Source organism: Ranitomeya imitator, chromosome 1 (genome assembly GCF_032444005.1).
Source record: "Ranitomeya imitator isolate aRanImi1 chromosome 1, aRanImi1.pri, whole genome shotgun sequence".
Lineage (NCBI taxonomy): Eukaryota > Metazoa > Chordata > Amphibia > Anura > Dendrobatidae > Ranitomeya > Ranitomeya imitator.
In genome coordinates, this window is record NC_091282.1 from 850,831,456 (window position 1) to 850,858,776 (window position 27,321).

The 27,321-nt window shown below is 44.0% G+C and overlaps 1 protein-coding gene across 1 annotated transcript in view; it reads right to left on the reverse strand.

The window, feature by feature from the left end:
- Nucleotides 1–3,400: 3,400 nt before the first annotated feature.
- The window catches only part of MED11 (mediator complex subunit 11), a 38,904-nt gene continuing 14,983 nt past the window's right edge, over nucleotides 3,401–27,321 (reverse strand). Inside the window, exons 2-4 of the mRNA XM_069741465.1 lie at nucleotides 17,516–17,655; nucleotides 13,337–13,467; nucleotides 3,401–3,746 (exon numbers count right to left, since the gene is read on the reverse strand). Of these exons, the coding sequence (XP_069597566.1) occupies nucleotides 3,606–3,746; nucleotides 13,337–13,467; nucleotides 17,516–17,600 (357 nt within the window). The 5' untranslated portion in view covers nucleotides 17,601–17,655 and the 3' untranslated portion in view covers nucleotides 3,401–3,605. The remainder of the gene's footprint in view (nucleotides 3,747–13,336; nucleotides 13,468–17,515; nucleotides 17,656–27,321) is intronic.

Sequence of the window (27,321 nt, forward strand, 5' to 3'; positions counted from 1 at the left end):
TCTAAGACTCCTTGCTTGCGCTCTTGGTGCGGTACCACGGCCCTGTGATGCAACAGGGTTCGCTTCCTTCACACAGGGTGACGTTAACCCGTGTGTGTATCCACATTGTACTGCCATATAGTCCGTAATTACTTGGCAGCAGGTTCCATCTCTGCACGGTGGACTATGGGCTGCGAACGCACCTTACTCTATCTTTATTATTTGGTGCGTTCTGCTAGCCCTAACATTACACTAGCGCCAGGGTCTGGCTAGTAATGACACTTATGGGGGAGCTCCAATGTTTAGGCACACAGGGCCTCTCCAAACGCGACATGGTGTCCGCTAACGATTGGAGCTAATTTTTCATTCAAGTCAAATGGCGCACCTTCCCTTCCAAGCCCTGCCGTGTGCCCAAACAGTGGTTTACCCCCACATGTGAGGTATCGTTGTACTCAGGAGAAATTGCCCAATACATTTTAGGATCCATTTTATCCTGTTCCCATGTGGAAATGAACAAATTGAGGCTAAAAGAAATTTTTAGTGAAAAAAAAAAAGGACTTTTTCATTTTTACGGATCAATTTGTGAAGCACCTGGGGGTTCAAAGTGCTCACTATGCATCTAGATAAGCTCCTTGGGGGGTCTAGTTTCCAAAATGGGGTCACTTGTGGGGGAGCTCCAATGTTTAGGCACACAGGGGCTCTCCAAACACGACATGACGTCCGCTAAAGATTGGAGCCAATTTTTAATTGAAAAAGTCAAATGGCGCTCCTTTCCTTCCGAGCTCTGTCGTGCGCTCAAACAGTGGTACCCCCCCCCCCACATATGGGGTATCGGCGTACTCAGGACAAATTTTACAATAACTTTTGGGGTCCAGTTTTTTTTTTACCTTTGGGAAAATAAAAAAAATTGTTGCTAAAAGATCATTTTTGTGACTAAAAAGTAAAATGTTAATTTTTTCCTTCCACGTTGCTTCTGCTGCTGTGAAGCACCTGAAGGGTTAATACATTTTTTGAATGTGGTTTTGAGCACCTGGAGGAGTACAGTTTTCAGAATGGTGTCACTTTTGGGTTTTTTTCAGCCATATAGACCCCTCAAACTGACTTCAAATGTGAGGTGCTCCCTAAAAAAAATGGTTTTGTAAATTTCGTTGTAAAAATGAGAAATCGCTTGTCAAATTTTAACCCTTATAACTTCCTAGCAAAAAAAAATTTTCTTTCTTTCCAAAATTGTGCTGATGTAAAGTAGACATGTGAGTAATGTTATTTATTAATTATTTTGTGTCACATAACTCTCTCGTTTTACAGAATAAAAATTCAAAATTTGAAAATTGCAAAATTTTAGCCAAATTTCCATTTTTTTCACAAGTAAACGCAAAAACTATCGACCTAAATTTACCACTAACATGAAGCCCAATATGTCACGAAAAAACAATCTCAGAACCGCTAGGATCCGTTGAAGCGTTCCTGAGTTATTACCTCATAAAGGGACACTGGTCTGAATTGCAAAAAACGGCCAGGTCATTAAGGTCAAAATAGGCTGGGTCATGAAGGGATTAATAGCCTGGGATGTTACATGTTTTAATCCCCTTCCCAAACTATAAACATCAGCCCCTAGCTGTCTGTTTTCCTTTAGCTGGTTAAGGAAAATTAGGGGGACCCCACATAATTTTTGCTTTTATTAGCTAATACATGTACAGTAAGCTACACACTCATTGCACTGATTCGATAACTCAGTTACATCTATCCATCCCATATCTAAGATTGTTTTATTAGTGAGTAATCTAGCCTGAAATGACAATTACTGTATGTAAAGGCTGGATGTTAAAAAACACATTGCATACGCATGTCATATGGATGCTAGGTGAGAAAATTGCATTGTACTAGCATGACACTCATTCTACTTTTCAGGACCAACATCGGACCGATTTTATTTATGCAGATGAGCGCGAGCCCCAATGGTGCAAATCTTAAAGGAATTTTCTTTTTCCAAGTCACTTTTAATCCTTTCAGTAACCTATAGAAAATGTATCTATGGTATTTTTTATTCCACTTGCTTTTATAGGTCACCACAGAAGAATACAACAGATATAAAAAGAAAGAATGACCGAAGAGTAAAGGCCCCTTCACATTAAGCGACGCTGCAGCGATACCGACAACGATCCGGATCGCTGCAGCGTCGCTGTTTGGTCGCTGGAGAGCTGTCACACAGACCGCTCTCCAGCGACCAACGATGCCGGTAACCAGGGTAAACATCGGGTAACTAAGCGCAGGGCCGCGCTTAGTAACCCAATGTTTACCCTGGTTACCATGCTAAAAGTAAAAAAAAACAAACACTAGATACTTACCTACCGCTGTCTGTCCTCCAGCGCTGCGCTCTGCTTCTCTGCTCTCCTCCTGTACTGTCTGTGAGCCGGAAAGCAGAGCGGTGACGTCACCGCTCTGCTTTCCGGCTCACAGACAGTACAGGAGGAGTGCAGAGCACAGCGCTGGAGGACAGACAGCGGTAGGTAAGTATCTAGTGTTTGTTTTTTTTTACTTTTAGCATGGTAACCAGGGTAAACATCGGGTTACTAAGCGCGGCCCTGCGCTTAGTTACCCGATGTTTACCCTGGTTACCAGTGAAGACATCGCTGGATCGGTGTCACACACGCCGATCCAGCGATGTCAGCAGGAGTCCAGCGACGAAATAAAGTTCTGGACTTTATTCAGCGACCAACGATCTCCCAGCAGGGGCCTGATCGTTGGTCGCTGTCACACATAACGATTTCATTAACGATATCGTTGCTACGTCACAAATAGCAATGATATCGTTAACAATATCGTTATGTGTGAAGGTACCTTAAGGTTGTAACACACCCAGTCTTCAGGAGAAAAGCCTTGGACTATTACGAAGTGATTAGCGAGAATACTCGGTACTCCAGTTTTCCAAGCATGCTCGGGTGTTCGAGTATCTTGGGCATGCTCGTAAATTATGTTTGTTGACCCCACAGCTGCATGATTTGCTGAATTACATGTGGGGATTCCCTAACAAAACAGGCAATCCCTGCATGTGTTCAGGTCGTCTAACAGCCACAAATCATGCAGCTGCAGGGACACAAGCTACGAGCACGCCCAAGATACTCGGAAATCTCGAGTAACGAGCACATTCGCTCATCACTAAATATGAACACTTGAACAACCAGAGTGCAGGTGTACAGCAAAGGGTCAAGAGAAATAGTTGTCAGATGAACAAGTGTTTGGCAGAGAACTGGCTGATGTGTATGGTCAGCATTATGGTGTTTCCTCTTGCAAACTATGGAAACCACAAAGTCAATTTTTTTTACGGATTTCCAATGTATTTTATTAACAGAATAAATACCCATCCCTTCCAGGCTTGAAAGGTTTTAAATTACCAGCTTAATTAATTTGTAACTTGCAAGTGAAAAAAAAAATTCCTCAAATGTACAAAACTCCAATAAAATACATGAGATTTAAAGAAAAAAAAATAGATTCTTGTCTCTATGAAAAATCATTTTGTTGTACAAACAAGTACGAGTCCTCATCTTAGACTTTGTCCATCTGCACAGACTGTCAATCCTGTCGTTTGGTTTATATCTTTCTAATGCACTTTTTTTTCCTGATGAACATCAGGGCTGCTCCAACATATGTTCACATGTTCTACAAAGATCAGCCAGCTTCACCCGAGCATAGTCAATTCTATTGAGAGCCATGGTCCCATCCTTGCGTGCACTGTAACTGGAGCCTTCATGGGGCTGTCCTGTCGCTACCTGAGATAGAATATCAAAGAGTCAGAATCACAGAATTCAAGACATAAATTACTTGTTGGTGTTTATAACACTTAATAAAGGATCTCAATTGATGAAGCAATAAGGAATTTTAAATAAGCCCTACATGTTAGAAAGACAATATATGTGCCACTGGCATAGGATAGAAGTTGGTAAAGTGCAGTCCATGGGCACATCCAGCCCTTTGGATTCCCTGTCCAACGACTGGAGAGGGAAATCAAATGCTGCAGTGCTGGTGTATAGGGCTGGGCTTCTGTGACAGGGTACACCTGACCAGTCCGATTGAGGATCAGGTGCACACAGCGCATCACGGCTGCTGAGACGCTCCTCGGTGTGTGCACGCTGTTGCTGGTTAAATGTAACCTACCTGAAACCCATATCGCCACTGCAGCACAGAGGTTTCACCGCTGCAAATAGTGAAGTCCCTGCTGTGCTATCTGAGGTCCATGGTAAGACTACAGTTAAACATACTCAGTGTTCCAATTATCTTTTCTTGGCGACCAAAGTGTAATTCTTAAACTGAATGAGGCTTCCTCTGTTCCAGAGTAAAGGTACCTTCCCACTGAACAACTTAACGATAACGATCCGTGACGTTGCAGCATCCTGGATAGCGATATCGTTGTGTTTGACACGCAGCAGCGATCAGGATCCTGCTGTGACATCGCTGATCGGAGCTAGAAGGCCAGCACCTTATTTCGTCGCTGGATCACCCGTTGACATCGCTGAATCGGCGTGTGTGACGCCGATCCAGCGATGTCTTCACTTGTAACCAGGGTAAACATCGGGTTGCTGAGCGCAGGGCCGCGCTTAGTAACCCGATGTTTACCATGGTTACCATTGTAAATGTAAAAAAAAAAACAAAAAAAAACACATACTCACATTCCGGTGCCTGTCACATCCCCGGCGTCCGCTTCCCTGCACTCCTCCTGCATCCTGTGTCAGCGCCGGCCGGTGTAAAGCAGAGCACAGTGGTGACGTCACCGCTCTGCTTTACGGCCGGCGCTTACACAGAATGCAAATTAATTATGTAAAAGTCATACAATGCTATTTCCAAAATAAACAGTATATCAAATATGTATTTTTATCACTGTAGCCACTGTAGCCTCCACAGTGTAAGCCCCCACAGAGCACACTACAGGGTGGGCCATGTATATGGATACACCAAAATAAAATGGGAATGGTTGATGATATCAACTTCCCGTTTGTGGCACATTAGTATATGGGAGAGGGAAAACTTTTCAAGATGGGTGGTGACCATGGCGGCGATTTGGAAGTCGGCCATTTTGGATCCAACTTTATTTTTTCCAATGGGAAGGTGGTCATGAGACACATCAAACTTACTGAGAATTTCACAAGAAAAACAATGGTGTGCTTGGTTTTAACGCAACTTCATTCTTTCATGAGTTATTTACAAGTTTCTCTTTGTTTACAGTCATTGACATGTCACAGAGGTTAAGACGTGAGGAGCAGATAGAAATTGTGTTGATGTCTGGTGAACACAGTACCCGGGTCATTGCAGCAGATTTCAATCCAAGACACCCTACCCAAGAAAACTGTCACCATTCCCATTGGATTTAGGTGTACCCCTATAAATGTCCCACCCAAAAAAAGTTTGCCTCATCACTGAACATAATGTTCTGTGTAAACTGAGGGTCATGTTCCAATTTTTGCCCATTCTGCAAATTCAGCGCGCTGATCTGGGTCCTCCTCGTTGAGATGCTGCAGCAGCTGGATTTTGTAAGGGTGCCAGTTGTGAGTAGCTAATATCCACCAAAGTGATGTTCGACTGATGCCAGATCGGAGATAGCGGAGAGCTGCTACTGGGCAGGAAGCGCCATCTTGGAGGAGGAATTTTTTTCTTCTCCAGTTAGATGGCGCTGTCGGCGCATGCACAGTAGCAGCTATTGGATCACAGCAGCAGACACCGATAGCAGCTACTGCGCAGCTGCAGGGGGCGCCATTTTCAAATAGATTTTTTTTTCCTCTAGATGAATAACCTGGGAAAAAAAATTATTATTGACACACAAAACATGAGATTTTGCTGCAGAGCCACAGCTGGCACCTGCCTGCAGAAGGTTTTTTTTAATTATATACCTATATTCACTATGCAGACAGAGAATTGTGTTCACATGATGGGGGCAGCCTGAGAAGCTGATGTGATCCAATCTACCTTCTTCCTTCCCTCAGGGAGCAGAAAGCAACTACCAGTTAGATAATTTCTGTAAGTTTTCTCCTGTTTATTTTGACATTGTTTGCATAAGTTGTATGTCTTTTTATTATCGTATTTTTATACCTTTTTATTATTGTAAGCATTGAACTTTTTGCTATTAAAGTATAAAACTTTAACAAGTTGAATCTTGAATGTTCTAAAGAATCCATAGCCAAAAGGTGTGTGAGCCTAATGAGCGATAGACATATTTTTATTAGTAAAGTTCTGGCCTTCTAGCTCCGACCAACGACGGCACAGCAGGATCCTGATCGCTGCTGCGTGTCAAACACAACGATATCGCTATCCAGGACGCTGCAACGTCACGGATCGCTATCGTTATCGTTGTTAAGTTGTTCAGTGTGAAGGTACCTTAACCTTATTCCATGGCTAGAGAAAAAGTAGGTTTCTTCCCACCACAGAGTGAGATTATCTACTGTGAGACTATGGGTTCTTAACTGTAAGAGCCCTGGACACAGTTTCATTTATCTTAGGAGCCGTAACTAGTGTAAGAGCCGCGAGCATGGGATCCTCTGCCACATGACAGTGCTGCTGCTTCACCACAAGGTACAAAGGCAGTGATGATGTCCCTGGTAAACGAAACGCAACAGACTTATGGGACAAGAATCTGCCTATTGGATGTTGATCAAGGCAACTAGTCTGATTGCCGAACGTGGAGTTGGGAAGGATCAATAATAGCAATAATCTTTATTTATATAGCGCCAATATATTTTGCAGCGCTTTACAGTTATACAATTTCAAACACAACAGTCATAAGTAACAGCATTAACAATAATGATTAAAGCAAAATAACACAACCCTGCTTGTGAGAGCTTACAATCTACAATGAGCTGGGGGAGATACAAGGTAGAGGTGTGTATTTACAATGATGGTCCAGCCATCTTCAGGGGGTGGGGGATAGGTGGAGACAGTGAATGAGCTACACACACAAAATGATTAGTTAACGTGATAGGCTGCTCTGAACAAATGTATTTTGGGGGAGCGCCTAAAACTATGCAAATTGTGGCTGGTCCTAATATCTTGGGGCAGAGCATTCCGAGGCGGAAGGATTCCTTCCTTCCACCTCGTGGGATTTTCCGCTCCTAGGACAGTAGTATGTCCTTTTATAGGATGTACCAAAACGACATATGTCATCTTTTAAAGCTAAGTATGAAACAGACTTGCCTTTAGCACTCAAGATAGCAACACACTTGAGAGATCTGTTCCAAACAGAAGAAATGCTAATTTACTAAGCTAAATCAAGCATAGCTATTTGCTTGGCTAAGCCCTGTTGTAAAGAATGAAGTAACAGAAGCTGGATCTGGGTCCAAAAACACAAGGACTCTATATCCAGAGTTGAGGCCCAAGACAAAAATGTGAAGTGGTAGGCCGACGATAGAATGTGCTGCCACACAACAAAGCACCAGTCAGAGGGTCTAACCCAATGGCCCACAGCCAGAAACGAAAAAGGCACCAAGCCGGACACTAATGACACCCCCTGAGGCACAGGGCACTGAAGCAATATGATGCATAAAGGCACTATTAGGCCTGTTTCACACGTCAGTGTTTCCAGTACGTAAGGTGACAGTTTCCTCATGTACCGGAGACACTGACACATGTAGACACATAAAAATCAATGCATCTGTGCAGATGTAATTGATTTTTTGCGGACCGTGTCTCTGTGTGCCAAACACGGAGACATGTCAGTGTTCGTGGGAGCGCACGTATTACACGGACCCATTAAAGTCAATGGGTCCGTGTAAAACACGTACCGCACACGGACGTTGTCCGTGTGCCGTGCAGGAGACAGCGCTACATTAAGCGCTGTCCCCCCCACTGGTGCTGAAGCCGCGATTCATATCTTCCCTGCAACAGCGTTTGCTGCAGAGAAGATATGAATAATAGTGTTTAAAATAAAGATCTATGTGCCCCCCGCCCTCCCACCTCCTGTGCGCCCCCCCCCCGCTGTTCTGAAAATACTCACCCAGCTCCCTCGTTGGCTGTCGCTGCTTCCTGTTCTGGCCGCATCTTCTGTATGCGGTCACGTGGGGCCGCTCAATTACAGTAATGAATATGCGGCTCCACCTCCCATAGGGGTGGAGCCACATATTCATTACTGTAATCGGCGGCCCCACGTGACCGCATACAGGAGATGCGGCCAGAACAGGAAGCAGCGACAGCCAACGAGGGAGCTGGGTGAGTATTTTCAGAACAGTGGGGGGACGCACAGGGGGTGGGAGGGCGGGGGGCACATAGATCTTTATTTTAAACACTATTATTCATATCTTCTCTGCAGCAAACGCTGCTGCAGGGAAGATATGAATCGCGGCTTCAGCACCAGATGCTGGTACGTGTGGTACCCAGCACGGTGCGTGTGGTACCCAGTGGGCACACGTGTGCCACACTGATGGGCCACAGAAACGTAGGGGCACACGGACACGGATAATTCCGGTACCGATTTTTTCCAGTACTGGAATTATCTGGACGTGTGAAACCGGCCTTAAGCAATATGATACAATACCATGCAATATGATGCACAAAGTCACTATGAAGCCTTGCGGCCTCGACCAATCAGAGAGCCGGGATTTCCAGGACAGACAGACGGAAAAACCCTTAGACAATTATATATATAGATGAAGAAATATGATGCACAAAGGCAATATGAAGCACTATGATGCATATAGGAACAATGAAGCAATATGATGTATATAGGAATAATGAAGCAATATGATGCATGAAGTAACTATGAAGCGCTATGATGCATACAGGTCCTTTTCAAAAAAATTAGCATATAGTGTTAAATTTCATTATTTACCATAATGTAATGATTACAATTAAACTTTCATATATTATAGATTCATTATCCACCAACTGAAATTTGTCAGGTCTTTTATTGTTTTAATACTGATGATTTTGGCATACAACTCCTGATAACCCAAAAAACCTGTCTCAATAAATTAGCATATTTCACCCATCCAATCAAATAAAAGTGTTTTTTAATAACAAACAAAAAAACCAACAAATAATAATGTTCAGTTATGCACTCAATACTTGGTCGGGAATCCTTTGGCAGAAATGACTGCTTCAATGCGGCGTGGCATGGAGGCAATCAGCCTGTGACACTGCTGAGATGTTATGGAGGCCCAGGATGCTTCAATAGCGGCCTTAAGCTCATCCAGAGTGTTGGGTCTTGCGTCTCTCAACTTTCTCTTCACAATATCCCACAGATTCTCTATGGGGTTCAGGTCAGGAGAGTTGGCAGGCCAATTGAGCACAGTAATACCATGGTCAGTAAACCATTTACCAGTGGTTTTGGCACTGTGAGCAGGTGCCAGGTCGTGCTGAAAAATGAAATCTTCATCTCCATAAAGCATTTCAGCCGATGGAAGCATGAAGTGCTCCAAAATCTCCTGATAGCTAGCTGCATTGACCCTGCCCTTGATGAAACACAGTGGACCAACACCAGCAGCTGACATGGCACCCCACACCATCACTGACTGTGGGTACTTGACACTGGACTTCAGGCATTTTGGCATTTCCTTCTCCCCAGTCTTCCTCCAGACTCTGGCACCTTGATTTCCGAATGACATGCAAAATTTGCTTTCATCAGAAAAAAGTACTTGGGACCACTTAGCAACAGTCCAGTGCTGCTTCTCTGTAGCCCAGGTCAGGCGCCTCTGCCGCTGTTTATGGTTCAAAAGTGGCTTTACCTGGGGAATGCGGCACCTGTAGCCCATTTCCTGCACACGCCTGTGCACGGTGGCTCTGGATGTTTCCACACCAGACTCAGTCCACTGCTTCCTCAGGTTCACCAAGGTCTGGAATCGGTCCTTCTCCACAATCTTCCTCAGGGTCCGGTCTCCTCTTCTTGTTGTACAGCGTTTTCTGCCACATTGTTTCCTTCCAACAGACTTACCATTGAGGTGCCTTGATACAGCACTCTGGGAACAGCCTATTTGTTGAGAAATTTCTTTCTGGGTCTTACCCTCTTGCTTGAGGGTGTCAATGATGGCCTTCTTGACATCTGTCAGGTCGCTAGTCTTACCCATGATGGGGGTTTTGAGTAATGAACCAGGCAGGGAGTTTATAAAAGCCTCAGGTATCTTTTGCATGTGTTTAGAGTTAATTAGTCGATTCAGAAGATTAGGGTAATAGGTCGTTTAGAGAACCTTTTCTTGATATGCTAATTTATTGAGACAGGTTTTTTGGGTTATCAGGAGTTGTATGCCAAAATCATCAGTATTAAAACAATAAAAGACCTGACAAATTTCAGTTGGTGGATAATGAATCTATAATATATGAAAGTTTAATTGTAATCATTACATTATGGTAAACAATGAAATTTAACACTATATGCTAATTTTTGGAGAAGGACCTGTATAAGAACAATGAAGCAATATGATGCATATAGGAATAATGATGCAATATGATGCATAGAGGCACTATGATGCAGTATGATGCACAGAGGCACTCAATATGATGCATAGAAGCACTGATGCAAAGAGATGCACAGAGTGACTAGGCCATGCTTGAAGGTGCCAAACAAGAGAACAGACTTTCACTTTCAAGAAAAAGAGCAATCTATCAGAGTTCCAGAGAAATCTCCACTCTGAACAGTACATCTCATTTGTCAGACTGACTCCACCCGAAGGAGCTAATTAATGATTCAATTAATGAGTCCCAGCTGGAGGGCAGTCTTCATGGAGACAATGTGCTGAATTAACACCTTGTGTCCTCCTATGGATGGAGTAGTTAAGTTGCAAAGAAAAGTGAAACACTTGTTTATTGGACCAAAAAAATGGAAAACATGCTTCCAAAAAGTCACTCTGAAGCCCAACCATAAGGCTCTGTGCAGACAAGACATGCAACTAACTGATGTCCAGTCATGAGATGTAGCCTGGACATATGGCCCTACCATAGCCTAAAGGTCCAAGGCCTAGCTGCATATATGTGGAAACATACCCTGCACATGGGTTCCAGGTACAGCTTTGGCTCAAAGGCCTGAGACTAGAGTCAGCCCAGAGGCCCAGGCCATCAATGCAACATTCCACCATGCACTCACCTGTGCTAGCTCCATACCTGCTAGAAGACAGGGGGAGCTGGTAACAGAGAGCCTACCGTGGAAGGAAGCGGCATCCCGTCAGGAATGCTGCATTACTGCCAATGATTTCCTCTCCTGTTCCCCCTTCCACGTTCCACCGTGGAATGCACGCCAACCTTATGTCCCAGCGCCCCGCCGTCACCGGAAGCTCAACGGCCTTCTCCACCACATGACCTCCGGAAGTAGAAGTGTTTTGCCGGCCTGCGTCCGTGCCGAGAGCCCCCCACCAGGAGGAAGCGGTTTTACCCAGGAGCCCGTCCACTTGACTGGTCTTTGGGGTTGAGGGACTCCCCACCTAGGAGTTTCCACCCTGGGCTGCTTGACAGGGGAAAGGATTGGACATGCCGCACGAGCCCCCTGAGCCCATTGCACAGGCTGGCTGAGGAACCTCTCAAAGAGGAGTCGGCCATGGTCTGTCTGACTGGGGGAAGGGAAGGTGGAGACCTCTGAACCTTGAGTCCATCTGGTACAGCACTGATAGCTGAGGGACCTCTACCCAGTGAGGTGTCGGCCACGGACCGCTTGACAGGGGGAAGAGAAGGCTGTAGACATCCACAGGCTATCTTCGCTCTAGGAGCAACCTCTCATACAACCGTCCCTGTAGGGACAGGAAAAACACTGGAGGGTGGAGGGTCCTTTTAACCTCTCTATGATCCTGTCCCGCTATAGGTCAAGGAAGGACTTCCTCCATGGTGCTGTCCAAAGTGACGTAATGGAAAATATAAACGCTTAAGTCACCCCCCTTTCGCTCCATTCAAAAATAAATAAATAATCAAACCTACACATATTTGGCATCGCCGCGTTCAGAATCGCTTAATGCATCAAAAAAAAAAAGGATTAACCCGACTGCTAAATGGCGTAGCCATTTAAACGCCAGAATTACTGTTCTTGGTCGTCACGACGGGCGATCAAAAGATCGTATCTGCACCAAAATGGTATCATTAAAAACGTCAGCTCGGCACGCAAAAAATAATCTCTCACCCAACACCAGATCACGAAAAATGGAGACACTACGGGTATCAGAAAATTGCGCGATTTATTTCTTTTAAGCCAAGTTTGGAATTTTTTTTACCATTTAGATAAAAACATAGACATGTTTGGTGTCTATGATCTCGTAATGACCTAGAGAATCATAATATCAAGTCAGTTTTAATATTTAGGCTATGTGCACACGTCTGGAATTGCCGTGGAAATTTCAGTGGCAATTACGGAACTCCCTGCCGCGGGAATATCGCATGCGGAATTGGCAGGCGGTTTCCCGCTTAACACTTAATTAGCTTGCAGAATGATGGCGTTTTCCAAGAGATCTGTAGCATCGCTTGAAAAACTGATTGACAGGTTAGTCACACTTGTCAAACATAGTGTTTGACAAGTGTGACCAACTTTTTACTATTGATGCTGCCTATGCAGCATCAATAATAAAAAGACAATGTTAAAAATAATACAAAATTGTGATATTCTCACCTACCGGCATCCCCCGCAGTGCGAGACCACTAGGTCATCACAAGTAATTGCCGCAAGGCATTATTGGGAACGGGAGCATCGCGAGGAACGGTAGGACTGCTGGGGCCGCCTCTCCTCCACCCTGGGTACCAACCGCATATGATCTGCTTACTTCCCGCATGGTGGGCATAGCCACATGCAGAAAGTAAGCAGATCACTGCATTCCTATGTGTGCGGAATCGCAGTGATTCCGCACAAAGAATGAACATGCTGCATTTTTTTCCGGAATGCGATTCCGCCGCGGAAAAAAATTGCAACATGTGCAAAAAAATTGCGGATTGCATTCTAATAATAGGATGCTTAATGTATGCGGGTTTTTTTCGCGGTTTTATTGCGTTTTTATAGCGAAAAATCCTGAACGTGTGCATACAGCCTTAGTGAACATAGCAAAAAAAGCCAAACAAAAAACAAGTGTGGGATTGCACTTTTTTTTTTGCAATTTCACCGCACTTGGAATTTTTTTTCCCATTTTCCAGTACACAACATGCTAAAATCAATGATGTTGTTCAAAAGTACAAATCGCCCCGCAAAAAATAAGCCCTCACTTGGCCATATTGATGGAAAAATAAAAAAGTTATGGCTCTGGGAAGGAGGGGAGCAAAAAACGAAAACACAAAACCGAAAAAAGCTAGGGTCATGAAGGGGTTAACATCTAAAGCATCTAGGAGAATGTAATTATGGATAGCTTACCAAGCTCTAGTTCAGGTCTGTGGCGCACATGTCATGGACATCTTAAAATTGCTTTGTTCTAACATACAGTACCTGTGTGAGATAACGGATTTGTCCTGAGAGCTCAGATTCAACCTTTTGCATGGAGGTGGTGAATTGGGAGGCATGTCTGTCTAAGAGGCGTTCATTTGGTTTCTCTTTGGACAGCTCCAGTATAACATTCCCTGAAACAAATTAGAGAACAGTATTATCTGAATTCACAAAGCTAAAATGCCTTTAGATGTATGTGTCTCCAGACTTTTCTACCAAATATCAATTTCTCCTCTCAAACACGCTTTCATGAAAATACAAAGACGACGACACTCTGAACAAAACAATGGTGTGTTGATACTGGTATGTCCCGGCATGAAATCACAGAGACGGGGTAGATTTATATCCTGAAAAAGAGTTCCTGAGGAACAGCCTGGAGGCAATTCATCCCACAGAGGTTTGGGCCAAGCAAGAGACATTCAACACAGCAATCATCAACAAAATGAAATTGTAAAGACGAAAGCATGCTCTTGAATTTAAAGGGAGTCTGTCATTAGGATCAACCCTCCGAAGCAATCTATATGGGAATGTAGGTCACAGGAAACCTTGATATTTGAAATGGGATTAAGGATTCCTAAGGGTACCGTCACACTATACGATTTACCTACGATCACGACCTGCGATATGACCTGGCCGTGATCGTAGGTAAATCGTAGTGTGGTCGCTGGGGAGCTGTCACACAGACAGCTCTCCAGCGACCAACGATGCCGAGGTCCCTGGGTAACCAGGGTAAACATCGGGTAACTAAGCGCAGGACCGCGCTTAGTAACCCGATGTTTACCCTGGTTACAAGCGTAAAACTAAAAAAAAACAGCACATACTTACATTCTGGTGTCCGTCAGGTCCCTTGCAGTCTCTGCTTCCCGCACTGTGACTGCCGGCCGTAAAGTGAAAGTGAAAGCACAGCCGCTGTGCTCTGCTTTCACTTTACGGCCGGCAGTCACAGTGCTGGAAGCAGACGGCAAGGGACCTGACGGACACCAGAATGTAAGTATGTGCTGTTTGTTTTTTTTTAGTTTTACGCTTGTAACCAGGGTAAACATCGGGTTACTAAGCGCGGTCCTGCGCTTAGTTACCCGATGTTTACCCTGGTTACAAGCGAACGCATCGCTGGATCGCATCGCTAGATCGCTAGATCGGTGTCACACACACCGATCTAGCGATGACAGCGGGAGATCCAGCGATGAAAGAAAGTTCTAAACGATCTGCTACGACGTACGATTCTCAGCAGGATCCCTGATCGCTGCTGCGTGTCAGACACAGCGATATCGTAACGATATCGCTGGAACATCACGAATCGTACCGTCGTAGCGATCGAAATGGTATAGTGTGACGGTACCCTAAGAAATGTTTTTCTTACATGCAAACGAGACGAATAGATTCCGGTTTCAGAGAAGGATCTTCACTAGAGTCAATAGCCACGCCCTGTATGCAAATTGCTCCCCTCTCCGTATGTGACTAGAATCTATGGGAGCCTGGGGGGGTAGATACTAGAACGTATGGGTTGTCCCTGTGTATTGAAAAGGAATATTGCACATGGAGCTCATACTAAGCATAGATCAGAATTGAGAACCGACACATGTTCGGTAGACCATGGACTAGCCTTGCCCCTGAAAGGGAAGTCATTGATGACGCTTTGTTCCAAGGTGGGGAGAGCAGCTGCAGCACTGATCGCAGCGCCGTCTCCCTGAAGACATCCCATTGTGCATCCCTAGATTCACTGAGAATTCTCAAAGGAAACATTAAAAAAAAACATTAATATGTAAATAAAGCAATTACCATATATAAGCCGACCCGAGTATAAGCCGAAGCACCTAATTTTGCCTTGAAAAACTTTGAAAACTTATTGACTCGAGTATAAGTCGGGTATGCATTGTCCCCTAATCCTTATACAGTGGGGCAAAAAAGTATTTAGTCAGTCAGCAATAGTGCAAGTTCCACCATTTAAAAAGATGAGAGGCGTCTGTAATTTACATCATAGGTAGACCTCAACTATGGGAGACAAACTGAGAAAAAAAATCCAGAAAATCACATTGTCTGTTTTTTTAACAATTTATTTGCATATTATGGTGGAAAATAAGTATTTGGTCAGAAACAAAATTTCATCTCAATACTTTGTAATATATCCTTTGTTGGCAATGACAGAGGTCAAACGTTTTCTGTAAGTCTTCACAAGGTTGCCACACACTGTTGTTGGCCCATTCCTCCATGCAGATCTCCTCTAGAGCAGTGATGTTTTTGGCTTTTCGCTTGGCAACACAGACTTTCAACTCCCTCCAAAGGTTTTCTATAGGGTTGAGATCTGGAGACTGGCTAGGCCACTCCAGGACCTTGAAATGCTTCTTACGAAGCCACTCCTTCGTTGCCCTGGCGGTGTGCTTTGGATCATTGTCATGTTGAAAGACCCAGCCACGTTCCATCTTCAATGCCCTTGCTGATGGAAGGAAGTTTGCACTCAAAATCTCACGATACATGGCCCCATTCATTCTTTCATGTACCCGGATCAGTCGTCCTGGCCCCTTTGCAGAGAAACAGCCCCAAAGCATGATGTTTCCACCATCATGCTTTACAGTAGGTATGGTGTTTGATGGATGCAACTCAGTATTCTTTTTCCTCCAAACACGTCAAGTTGTGTTTCTACCAAACAGTTCCAGTTTGGTTTCATCAGACCATAGGACATTCTCCCAAAACTCCTCTGGATCATCCAAATGCTCTCTAGCAAACTTCAGACGGGCCCGGACATGTACTGGCTTAAGCAGTGGGACACGTCTGGCACTGCAGGATCTGAGTCCATGGTGGCGTAGTGTGTTACTTATGGTAGGCCTTGTTACATTGGTCCCAGCTCTCTGCAGTTCATTCACTAGGTCCCCCCGCGTGGTTCTGGGATTTTTGCTCACCGTTCTTGTGATCATTCTGACCCCACGGGGTGGGATTTTGCGTGGAGCCCCAGATCGAGGGAGATTATCAGTGGTCTTGTATGTCTTCCATTTTCTAATTATTGCTCCCACTGTTGATTTCTTCACTCCAAGCTGGTTGGCTATTGCAGATTCAGTCTTCCCAGGCTGGTGCAGGGCTACAATTTTGTTTCTGGTGTCCTTTGACAGCTCTTTGGTCTTTACCATAGTGGAGTTTGGAGTCAGACTGTTTGAGGGTGTGCACAGGTGTCTTTTTATACTGATAACAAGTTTAAACAGGTGCCATTACTACAGGTAATGAGTGGAGGAAAGAGGAGACTCTTAAAGAAGAAGTTACAGGTCTGTGAGAGCCAGAAATCTTGATTGTTTGTTTCTGACCAAATACTTATTTTCCACCATAATATGCAAATAAATTGTTAAAAAAACAGACAATGTGATTTTCATGATTTTTTTTTCTCAGTTTGTCTCCCATAGTTGAGGTCTACCTATGATGTAAATTACAGACGCCTCTCATCTTTTTAAGTGGTGGAACTTGCACTATTGCTGACTGACTAAATACTTTTTTGCCCCACTGTATGTATGACTCCACATCCCTGTATGTATGGCTCCTTATACCCTATCCTTGTATGCGTTTTCAGCGGATAAAAAAAAAAATGTGCTGAAAAACTCAGGTAAGGCTAGTTTCACATTTGCGTTAAAAAACGCAGCGTTTTTAACGCAAACGCATGTGGTGCAAAAAACGCATGTAACAGCAATACGTTTTTTTGCCGCAAAAATAACTACAGGTTGCATTTCCGCAACAAAACGCAAGCATAGAAACGACGCATGCGTCATCAAAACGCGGCAAAACGCATGCAAAAAAACGCATGCGTTTTTAATGTTCAGTATAGAAAAAAAAAAACGCATGCTTTTTTTGCGCTAAAACGCAGTGGCAAAAAACGCAAGTGTGAAACCAGCCTTATACACAAGTATATACGGTAGATTAAAGATAACATTAGGGACTTTTTAATTAAAGAATATTAGAAAAGCGATTAGATTAAATAGACATTTAGGACAATCCTTTTAACAACACTATGGAAGATGGGGGGGTGGACGTAAGCTCAGTAATTGGAGCTGTGGCCATGAAAATGTATGTGTTGCCTCAATGGAGGCAAAGTCGCATTCAGGGTACACTGGAATAAATGTCTAACGTCTAATAGTAGTTGGTTACCGTACTAACAGAATTATTAAATGTAAATGTCATACAATTTACTTTTCACAGGATTACCTGCATTCAATAAGATGGTTGCGATTTCTCGCTCAATATCCTCTAGGATACGGAGTCTTTCATTTGCCAGGCTATAAGTAGCCATAAGGACCAGAGTTCTTTGCTCTGCGTAGAATATCCAGGCTCCAGAAAAGCACCTCCTGTGGCACACAAAACATTATAATATAAAAGATAAATACACTAAAATACGACATCCTAGATATCACTGAATTAAGTATATTCCAGTTGCAAATCTTTATTCATTATATTGTTCTCAATGCATTACACTATTAAACATAAAAATGATAGATGTAAATCAAAATTAATATCCCACAGAGGTCTGGATTTTTTTTTTTTTTTTAAATTCGTTTATTTATTAAACAGAGAATAAAATTACAGCATACATATTTGTCCTTGTCATTAATCTGCGTGGTTACATTACAGGGATTGGAAAGGACAGAACATACATATGTCAATCATTTCACTTTTAGAAAAACAGTCAGAACATAGGGTTCTTAAACTACAACCCAACTAAACCTCCAAAGCTTCTAAACCGCCACTTGACCAAAGCCAAATACATTATTTATCTTGTTCTTTTCCCATTGCGCAATATTTGCAGATCAAAGGACCAGGTAAACCACATTTCTCCCATTTAATCAGGTCACAGAGTGAGATGAGAGGCATTCCATCTATCCCAAATTTTACTGAACTTATACGGGCAGCCCCTATTTTGGTAAAGAGTACGCTCATAGGGGACGACTGCATTCACCAGTTCAATCCAGGACCTAACGGAGGGGGGTGAATTCCCCATCCACCGCATAGCTAGCAACTTCCTTGCCAAGAAAAGTGTTTCTCGTAGAAAAATCCCCGTATAGTGTTCCCAGGCCTCCTCGTCCCACACTCCAAACAGGCAAATTAAGGGTTCAAGAGGAATTGGAATTGATAGTATTGAAGCTAATAATGACGTCACCTCCTTCCAATAATGAGAGACTATGGGGCACTGCCATATCATGTGTGCAAAATCAGCGTCAGGTGAGTGGCAACGCAAACATTCCGACGTCGAGTATCGACCCATCCGACAAAGTCTTAATGGAGTCAAATATGACTGGTGAATTATATATAATTGGGTCATCTTATTATTGGCTGATGGGGAGACTCTGAGGGGTGATTCCAAAATATCCTCCCATTCCTCACTTTGCATATCAGGAAAAAGCCCCTCCCATTTGCCTCTCACCGAATCCACAACAGAGCTCGTTCCCGCTGATAGCAGATATGTATATAGGGACGAGATAAGACCCTGAGGTCCCTGGGACTTAAGAATACCTATCAAAGGCAAAGAGGAGATGTTACGGTTCATCCCCTCATTCCTGACAAATGACTGAACGGCAGATCTGAGTTGCAGGTATCGAAAAAATTGAGATCTTGGAAGGTCATATTTATCTTGTAGTTGTTCAAAGGACATAAAAACCCCCTGGTCATATAAATCTCCCATCAAAAGAACCCCGTAGGAAACCCAAAATTTTGTAGATGGGTGATTCACTAACATCGGAAAATAACTGTTATTCCACAGAGGCATCTCGGCTACAATGTCCCCAAATCCAGTAACTTTCCTAATTTTCTTCCAAGTGGATCTCGCCAATCGAATCATGGGCAGCAAGCCAGGAGCACTTATTTTCCCCGATTCCAAAAGACCCAGCGGACACTTAGCACCAACAGAACTAACTAAGTGATTTTCAGAATTAGGGAGATAGTTATGAGGCATCCATTTACATAATGCTTTAGCCTGTCCCGCCAAATAATATAAAAAAAAATCTGGCAGTGCAGCTCCTCCCTCCTGTTTAGGTCTTTGCAGAGTAGTCAGTTTGAGCTTGGGCCTGCCTTTCCCCCACACAAATGAAGTAACGTGAGAATTTAAACTGGTAAAGAAGAATTTTGGTATGGTTACTGCACTATGTTGAAGACAATAGTTGAATTTAGGGAGCAAAATCATTTTTATAAGATTAATGCGGCCTGCTACGGACAATGGAAGCTTACTCCAAGATGCAAATTTCAGTTTAGTGTATTCCAACAGGGGGAGAACATTGAGCTGTAGGTCCAACCCACTGCATTGGGACATGTAGATGCCCAGGTACCTAAACCTGGACACTATGGGCAGTAAAGAAAGAGTACTAAGACTGGGTGCTGGGTGTTGAGATAAAGGTAATAGGGCAGATTTATCCCAATTAATATATAGGCCCGAGAACCCACTAAATTTATCTATGGTAGCAATTATTTTTGGCAACGTTTCTTCTGCCCTGTCCATAAATATTATCATATCATCAGCATACAAACCAATGATGTCAGTGCGGTCCGCTATCTTAATACCATCAATACCAGGAGTTGAACGCAAGCGCACAGCTAATGCCTCTATTGCTAAAGCAAATAGGGCCGGAGAGAGGGGGCACCCTTGACGAGTTCCCCTATATAGTGAAAAAGGTTCAGACATAGAGCAGTTAATAACTATACGGGCTTTGGGTTTCAGATATAACACACCAACCCATTTCAAAAATTTCTCCCCAAAGCCATAATTCTGCAGACAAGCGGACAAAAAGGGCCATTCAAGTGAGTCGAACGCCTTGGCTGCGTCCAGTGATGCCAATGCCCAGGCATTGTCTGGTAACAAAGAACTGTACTGAATCACCGACTGGACCCATCTAATGTTTATAGAGGTGTTCTTACCGGGCATAAAGCCCGTTTGATCTGGATGTATAATATCTAATATAATGGAGTTCAGCCTGGTAGCCAGTATCTTGGTTAGGATCTTATAATCCACATTTACCAAGGATATAGGACGATAGGATCCGCATTCCAAAGGATCTTTCCCCTCCTTCTTAAGTACAATGATATGTGCCTTGTAAAAAGTATCTGGTAGACACCCTCCCTTCCATATCTCTTTAAATACTTTCAGTAGAAGCGGAGCCAGTATCCCCCGGTATTTCCTATACTACTCTACAGGGAAACCATCTGGCCCAGGAGCCTTTCCAGAGGCCATGTCTGTTATAGCTTGCTCCACTTCCTCCAGGGTAAATTCAGCGTCCATAAAGGTCTGTTGGGCGGAACTCAGCACAGGGAGTGTTATATCGGACAAATATCCCAGACAATCGGAAACATCAAAACCGCTCTTAGATTCATACAGCCTCTTATAATAGTTATAAAAACATTGTAGTATTCCCTCAGTAGTGGAATTCAATGAGCCGTCCGGTGAGCGAATTTGCAATATCATGTTAGATGTATTATGTTGACGCACCAAGTAGGCCAGAAATTTCCCCGCTTGATTCCCCATTTCAAAGTACGATTGTCGCGTAAAAAATAACTTACGTTTAGACTTGGTGTCTATGTGTTGGGTGTATAATCTTTGCATAGTCAACCACTCAACCCTATTATCATTAGTCTGGTCAGCTGTATATGTTGCCTCAGCATCTCTCAAACGTTGTTCAATCTCATCGTCCTCCCTCGATGTTACCCTTTTAATGTATGAGATCGTAGAAGACAGACAACCTCTCAGATATGCCTTAAGTGTATCCCAAAATAAGTTAATATTCTGAAGTTCTGAGTGGGACTGAATGAAGCAGTTCAGCTGGTCAACTGTCCTATCGTCCGAATCTATTAGTTTAAGCCAAAAGGGATTCAATTTCCATACTCTACCATTATTTAACGTCCCAAACACAAGTTTAAGAATAATCGGACTATGATCCGAGGCCCCTCTATTATCGTGTTCCACACTATCCACCCACCGCACCAGGTCACCGGATCCGAAGATATAATCTATGCGAGAAAGGGAACTTCTAGTGGATGAGTGGCAGGTATATCCCCTCTCCCCGGGGTGATGCATCCTCCATAGATCTATCCAGCCGCTACCTTCCATGAACAATGTTAACTGAGTCGGGGTCGAAGAAGAGGACAAAGATTCCCCAGGCGACCCATCTCCCAATCGCATTCTATCTAAATTACTGTCCATAACCAAGTTGAAGTCACCCATACAAATAACATGTGCGTCCGGGTAGCTTAACGCAAAGCTCATTGCCATCTTAAGTACTGAAGTATTAGCCGGGGGGGGGGGGGGTTATATATGCATAGTATGACGTATTCGCGGGAATTAATTAATGCATGGACAAAAACAAAACGTCCCTCTAGATCTCGTCGAGTCGTCTGGGCCTCCCATTGGACGTCTTTGTGTATTAATAGTGACACCCCTCTCGAGTAACTAGTGTGAAACGCGTGAGCATACCACTGTACCCATGGTTTCTGTACACCTCTGGCTGTATCTCTAGTTAGATGTGTCTCTACCAGGGCCACAATATGAGGATGATATCGTCTAATTTGGGAGAACACCTTGATTTTCTTCCGGGGTGATTTAATACCCCGAATGTTCCATGTCATACATATCAACTCAGACCCCATATCTAGCCATTAAAAACATGGTATGCATTGATGGTGAGAAAAGTCCGCTGATTACGCATGGGAAGTCATAATGGCTTTGGAGGCGGTTCTTACCCAAATACCTACTAAAACTAATTAAATCTAACAGAAGAAAAAAACAACAATTTAACAAAAACTGAACAGTAGAGGAGTAAGATCCTGTACTCCTACAGTCAAATATAAAAGGGGATACCCTCACTGAATCCAGCGTCCGGTATTGTTAACAACCTTAGCACCCACTTAGAGAGCTTCGTTTATGTTACCATTGGACAAGGAGCATAAATTAGGAGTCTTTCACATTAGACACCCTGTGAGACCGCAACCATTCGGCCGCCTCCGCTGGATCCGTGAAGAATAAGGTGGAACCATCATGAACAATGCGCAGTCGAGCCGGATAAAGCATGGAGTAAATGATACTCTTATCTCTAAGTTGTTTCTTGATGTCCATGAACCGCGCTCGCTGTTTTTGGAGTTCCATGGAAAAATCCGGAAAAATCGATATGGTAGCATTGTTGAATTTAATAGGGCCCTTCTGTCGCGCCAGACGAAGAATAGCATCTCTGTCTCTACAGTTGAGAAGACGCGCCAGGAAGGGTCGGGGTGGAGTTCCAGGGGGAAGAGGTCTTGTTGGGACCCTATGGGCCCTCTCCACTGCAAAAGTTGAAGAAAATCCTTCCCCCAGGGAGGCCTTAAGCCAGTCCTCCAGAAATTGTTCGGGTTGCTGACCCTCCGAACGCTCCGGCAGACCGATAATTCGGATATTATTACGACGCAGTCTGTTTTCCAAGTCATCTGCCTTTTGTTTCCAGGCGTTTACTGAGCCAGCGGCTTTTGTCAACTTAGCCTCCATAGGGGTGATGGTATCCTCTATATGAGACACTCTTGTTTCAACCTCCGAAATACGCCCTCTCATAGCTTGCATATCATGCCGCAGGCGACCCACCTCAGTATGCACGTCCTCAATTTTTTCTGTGAGAGACGATCTAGTGAGGGATATAGCTTGCATTAGCTGCTCTGACGCCTGTTTAAGAGTCAGTTCATCTTGTTCTCCCTCCTCATTACTATCAGAAAAACGATTTTTACGTTGGGTCTGTGCAGGGTAATTTCTGAGAGTGTGTATACTATCAGAAGGATCCTCCCTGGCGTACTTCCTTAGTTTATCAGCAGCCCCTGTTCCCTTAGAGTGATGCATGGCAGGCAGCTAGAGGGGCTCCACTGGTTAATTACAGTTATATGTGTATACAGTGCACTCTCCAGATCCAGTCACAGCAGAGTTAAATGTAGGATTGTATTCCAGAGAGACCACTAGATGGGCAGCTGGGATATTGAGAGTGTTATATGCAGCAGTTTTAATATGCACCCAGGCTCTGTATGTTAGAGCAGATCCACAGGGGGAACAGCAGAGCGGGGGGGGGGGGGGGGGGGGTGGTCGAGGGTTAACCCCTCTGAAGTTATGGCGCTGGCAGGAGGAGTGCTTGTATGGCAGGGGGCCCAATCTCTCAGGGCACACACACCGTGCCACCTCCTTGCTGTGTCAGGCTAATCTCTCACCTCCTGAGTTGCGCCGCAGATGTGGCTGAGAGCGCCGCTTCCCCCACTGTCAGGGCGCGCACTGTAGTGATGTGCCCCCCCGCGGACACCGCCGTCCACCTCCGGTCCTTCTGCCCCCGCTCACCGGTACTCTCCAGCGATCACCGCTGTGTTCGGGGATCGCCGCTTCCAAAAGGGAGGACGCCCGGCACCAGGAAAAGCCGGCGCTGTGTCTGGTCTCCTCAGTGCGTGCACTCACAAGATGGCCGCCGCTGCACGTGGAGTCTGCCGCCCGTCCAGGCCACCGCCGCTCCTTCGTCTCAGATCTTCACCGCAGCCGTCCGGAGGGCACACTGGGTTCCTGAGACTGTGCGGTATCAGTACCAGCCGGCACAGTGCGTTAATTAAGGGTCCAAGTGGCAGGATAGGTTCAGGATTGCTGGAGCTCACATAAGGTGCGTCTTTCCTCCTCAGTTACATAGCCACGCCCCCCCCAGAGGTCTGGATTTTGAATGATGCTCAAAATCAAAGTGGAAAATGAAGTTACGGGCTGATCCAACTTCAGTGGAAATGCCTCAAGACAAGGAAATGATGCTCAGTAGTGTGTGTGGCCTCCATGTGCCTGTATGACCTCCCTGCAATGCCTGGGCACGGTCCTGATGAGTCAGCGGATGTTCTACTGAGGAATCTCCTCCCAGACCTGGAATAAAGTATCAGTCAATTCCTGGACAGTCTGAGGAGAAACGTGGCGTTGGTGGATGGTGCGAGACATGATGTCCCAGATGTGTGGATTCAGCCTCCGTATGTGTTTCTGGAGTTGTAAGTTTAGGTCAGGATACCCACAGTCAGTATAGGCATTACAGACTGTACACAGACAGCAAAAAAATAAAAATAAAAATGCCTGTGTGAACACTGCCTAAAAATGATTTATTTTTTCAAATATTGACATGTTACTGTTAAACTTCCAAGGCTTTATTATACTACAACAATCAAAAATGATATTTTAGTGGCTTCCAATAGCTAGGCCTCATTCAGATATCCATTTTTTCCCCATGCATCAAAAAACAGACCAATCTACATCAGTGTGTCAGTTTTTATCATCAATGATTTTCTTGTTTGCCAAAATAAATAAATAAATAAAATGAAAAGCTTCTCAAACCCATTAGGCTAAGTACACACAACCACAAGTGTAAAAAAAAAATAAATACAAAAATAGAAAAAAAAAAATGGACGTTTTTGTCATCCGTATGATATCTGTATTGTCCGTTTTTATACTTTTGCAGTGAGTGACATCTAGAAGACCAAATTTAATTTCCTATGTTAAAGGGCACCTGTCACCATCAGAGCGATGACTGAACCCGTGCCGGCACTGCTCCGGTGTCTCAAACTGGAACAGTGTCGGGGAGAATAAAGCTAATTTTCTCACCACAGTGTTCAGCAAGGCAACCTAGTAACACTAGTAACCTGCAGATTAAGCCTATATCTGCAGTTTAATACCATTTTTTTGTTTGACAGGTTCCTCTTAAAAATTGCAATGTATTGATAAAAATCAGATGCGGCTGGGATGATTTGTATACGATCCGATTTTTCATTGCCTACCCATAGACTTGAATAGGCAGGTTTCCTTTGAAGTACAGAAGAGAAAAGAGCATGCTTTTCCATGTGGACATCCAGTCAGTCTCTAAAAAACCTGTCAATTAAACAGTTCAGTTGAATAATATTGGTCTAAGTGCTGCCCGTGTGAGGTCCGTTTTTTCACGGTACAGCACTCAGATCAAATATACAGTTGGTAATTAAGTCACTAAGGCCTTTTTCAGACGTCTGTCTTTCTCATAGTTTAGGTCATGGATTAAAGTGACCAAAACAAGTCTTTGGGTCCGTGAAAATCATGGACAGCACTCAGATGCCAAACATGTCCAATCAATGTGCTGTCTATGAGTGCTGTCCATGATTTTCACAGACCCATAGACTTGTTTTGGTCACTTTATCCATGACCTGCAAGTATGAGAAAGACAGACATCTGAAAAAGGCCTTAGTGACCCCAACTAGTTCCCTTTGAAGATGCTTTATCAACATTGAGAAGGTAGAGAATGGAGATCTAATGAGCACACCTCCACTCTATTCATTTTTTATGAGCTCGACAAAGAAAGAGTACATCCCTTTTCAATTACCGGCAGTCCCTTGAAAAAATTAATGGAGTGGAGGCGTGCATGCTCCACTCACCTCCCCTCCATCCATTTTCTATGGGACCAAGGAAGAAAGAATAAAGCACTCATTACAAAAAAACTTTCCCGTGAATATTTTTTAAATAAATTTGTGTATACAGTAAAGACCAAAAGTTTGGACACACCTTCTCAAAGATTTTTCTATATTTTCATGACTATGAAAATTGTACATTCACACTGAAGGCATCAAAACTATGAATTAACACATGTGGAATTATATACTTAATTTCAGTTGTTTCACACTTTGTTAGGTCTTATATTCTAGGTTCTTCAAAGTATCCACCTTTTGCTTTGATGACTGCTTTGCACACTCTTGGCATTCTCTTGAGCTTCAAGAGGTAGTCACCGGGAATGGTTTTCACTTCACAGGTGTGCCCTATCAGGTTTAATAAGTGGGATTTCTTGCCTTATAAATGGGGTTGGGACCATCAGTTGTGTTGTGCAGAAGTCTGGTGGATACACAGCCAATAGTCCTACTGAATAGACTGTTAGAATTTGTATTATGGCAAGAAAAAAAGCAGCTAAGTAAAGAAAAACGAGTGGCCATCATTACTTTAAGAAATGAAGGTCAGTCAGTCCGAAAAATTGGGCAAACTTTGAAAGTGTCTCCAAGTGCAGTGGCAAAAACCATCATGAGCTACAAAGAAACTGGCTCACATGAGGACCGCCCCAGGAAAGGAAGACCAAGAGTCACCTCTGCTTCTGAGGATGTTTATCCGAGTCACCAGCCTCAGAAATCGCAGGCTAACAGCAGCTCAGATTAGAGACCAGGTCAATACCACACAGAGTTCTAGCAGCAGACACATCTCTACAACAACTGTTAAGAGGAGACTTTGTGCAGCAGGCCTTCATGGTAAAATAGCTGCTAGGAAACCACTGCTAAGGACAGGCAACAAGCAGAAGAGGCTTGTTTGGGCTAAAGAACACAAGGAATGGACATTAGACCAGTGGAAATCTGTGCTTTGGTCTGATGAGTCCAAATTTGAGATCTTTGGTTCCAACCACCGTGTCTTTGTGCGACGCAGAAAAGGTGAACAGATGGACTCTACATGCCTGGTTCCCACCGTGAAGCATGGAGGAGGTGGTGTGGTGGTGCTTTGCTGGTGACACTGTTGGGGATTTATTCAAAATTGAAGGCATACTGAACCCGCATGGCTACCACAGCATCTTGCAGCGGCATGCTATTCCATCCGGTTTGCGTTTAGTTGGACCATCATTTATTTTTCAACAGGACAATGACCCCAAACACACCTCCAGGCTGTGTAAGCGCTACTTGACCAAGAAGGAGAGTGATGGGTGCTACGCCAGATGACCTGGCCTCCACAGTCACCAGACCTGAACCCAATCGAGATGGTTTGGGGTGAGCTGGACCGCAGAGTGAAGGCAAAAGGGCCAACATGTGCTAAGCATCTCTGGGAACTCCAAGATTGTTGGAAGACCATTCCCGGTGACTACCTCTTGAAGCTCATCAAGAGAATGCCAAGAATGTGCAAAGCAGTCATCAAAGCAAAAGGTGGCTACTTTGAAGAACCTAGAATATAAGACATTATTATTATTTATTTATATAGCGCCATGGTGCTGTACATGAGAAAGGGGTTACATACAGGGTTATAG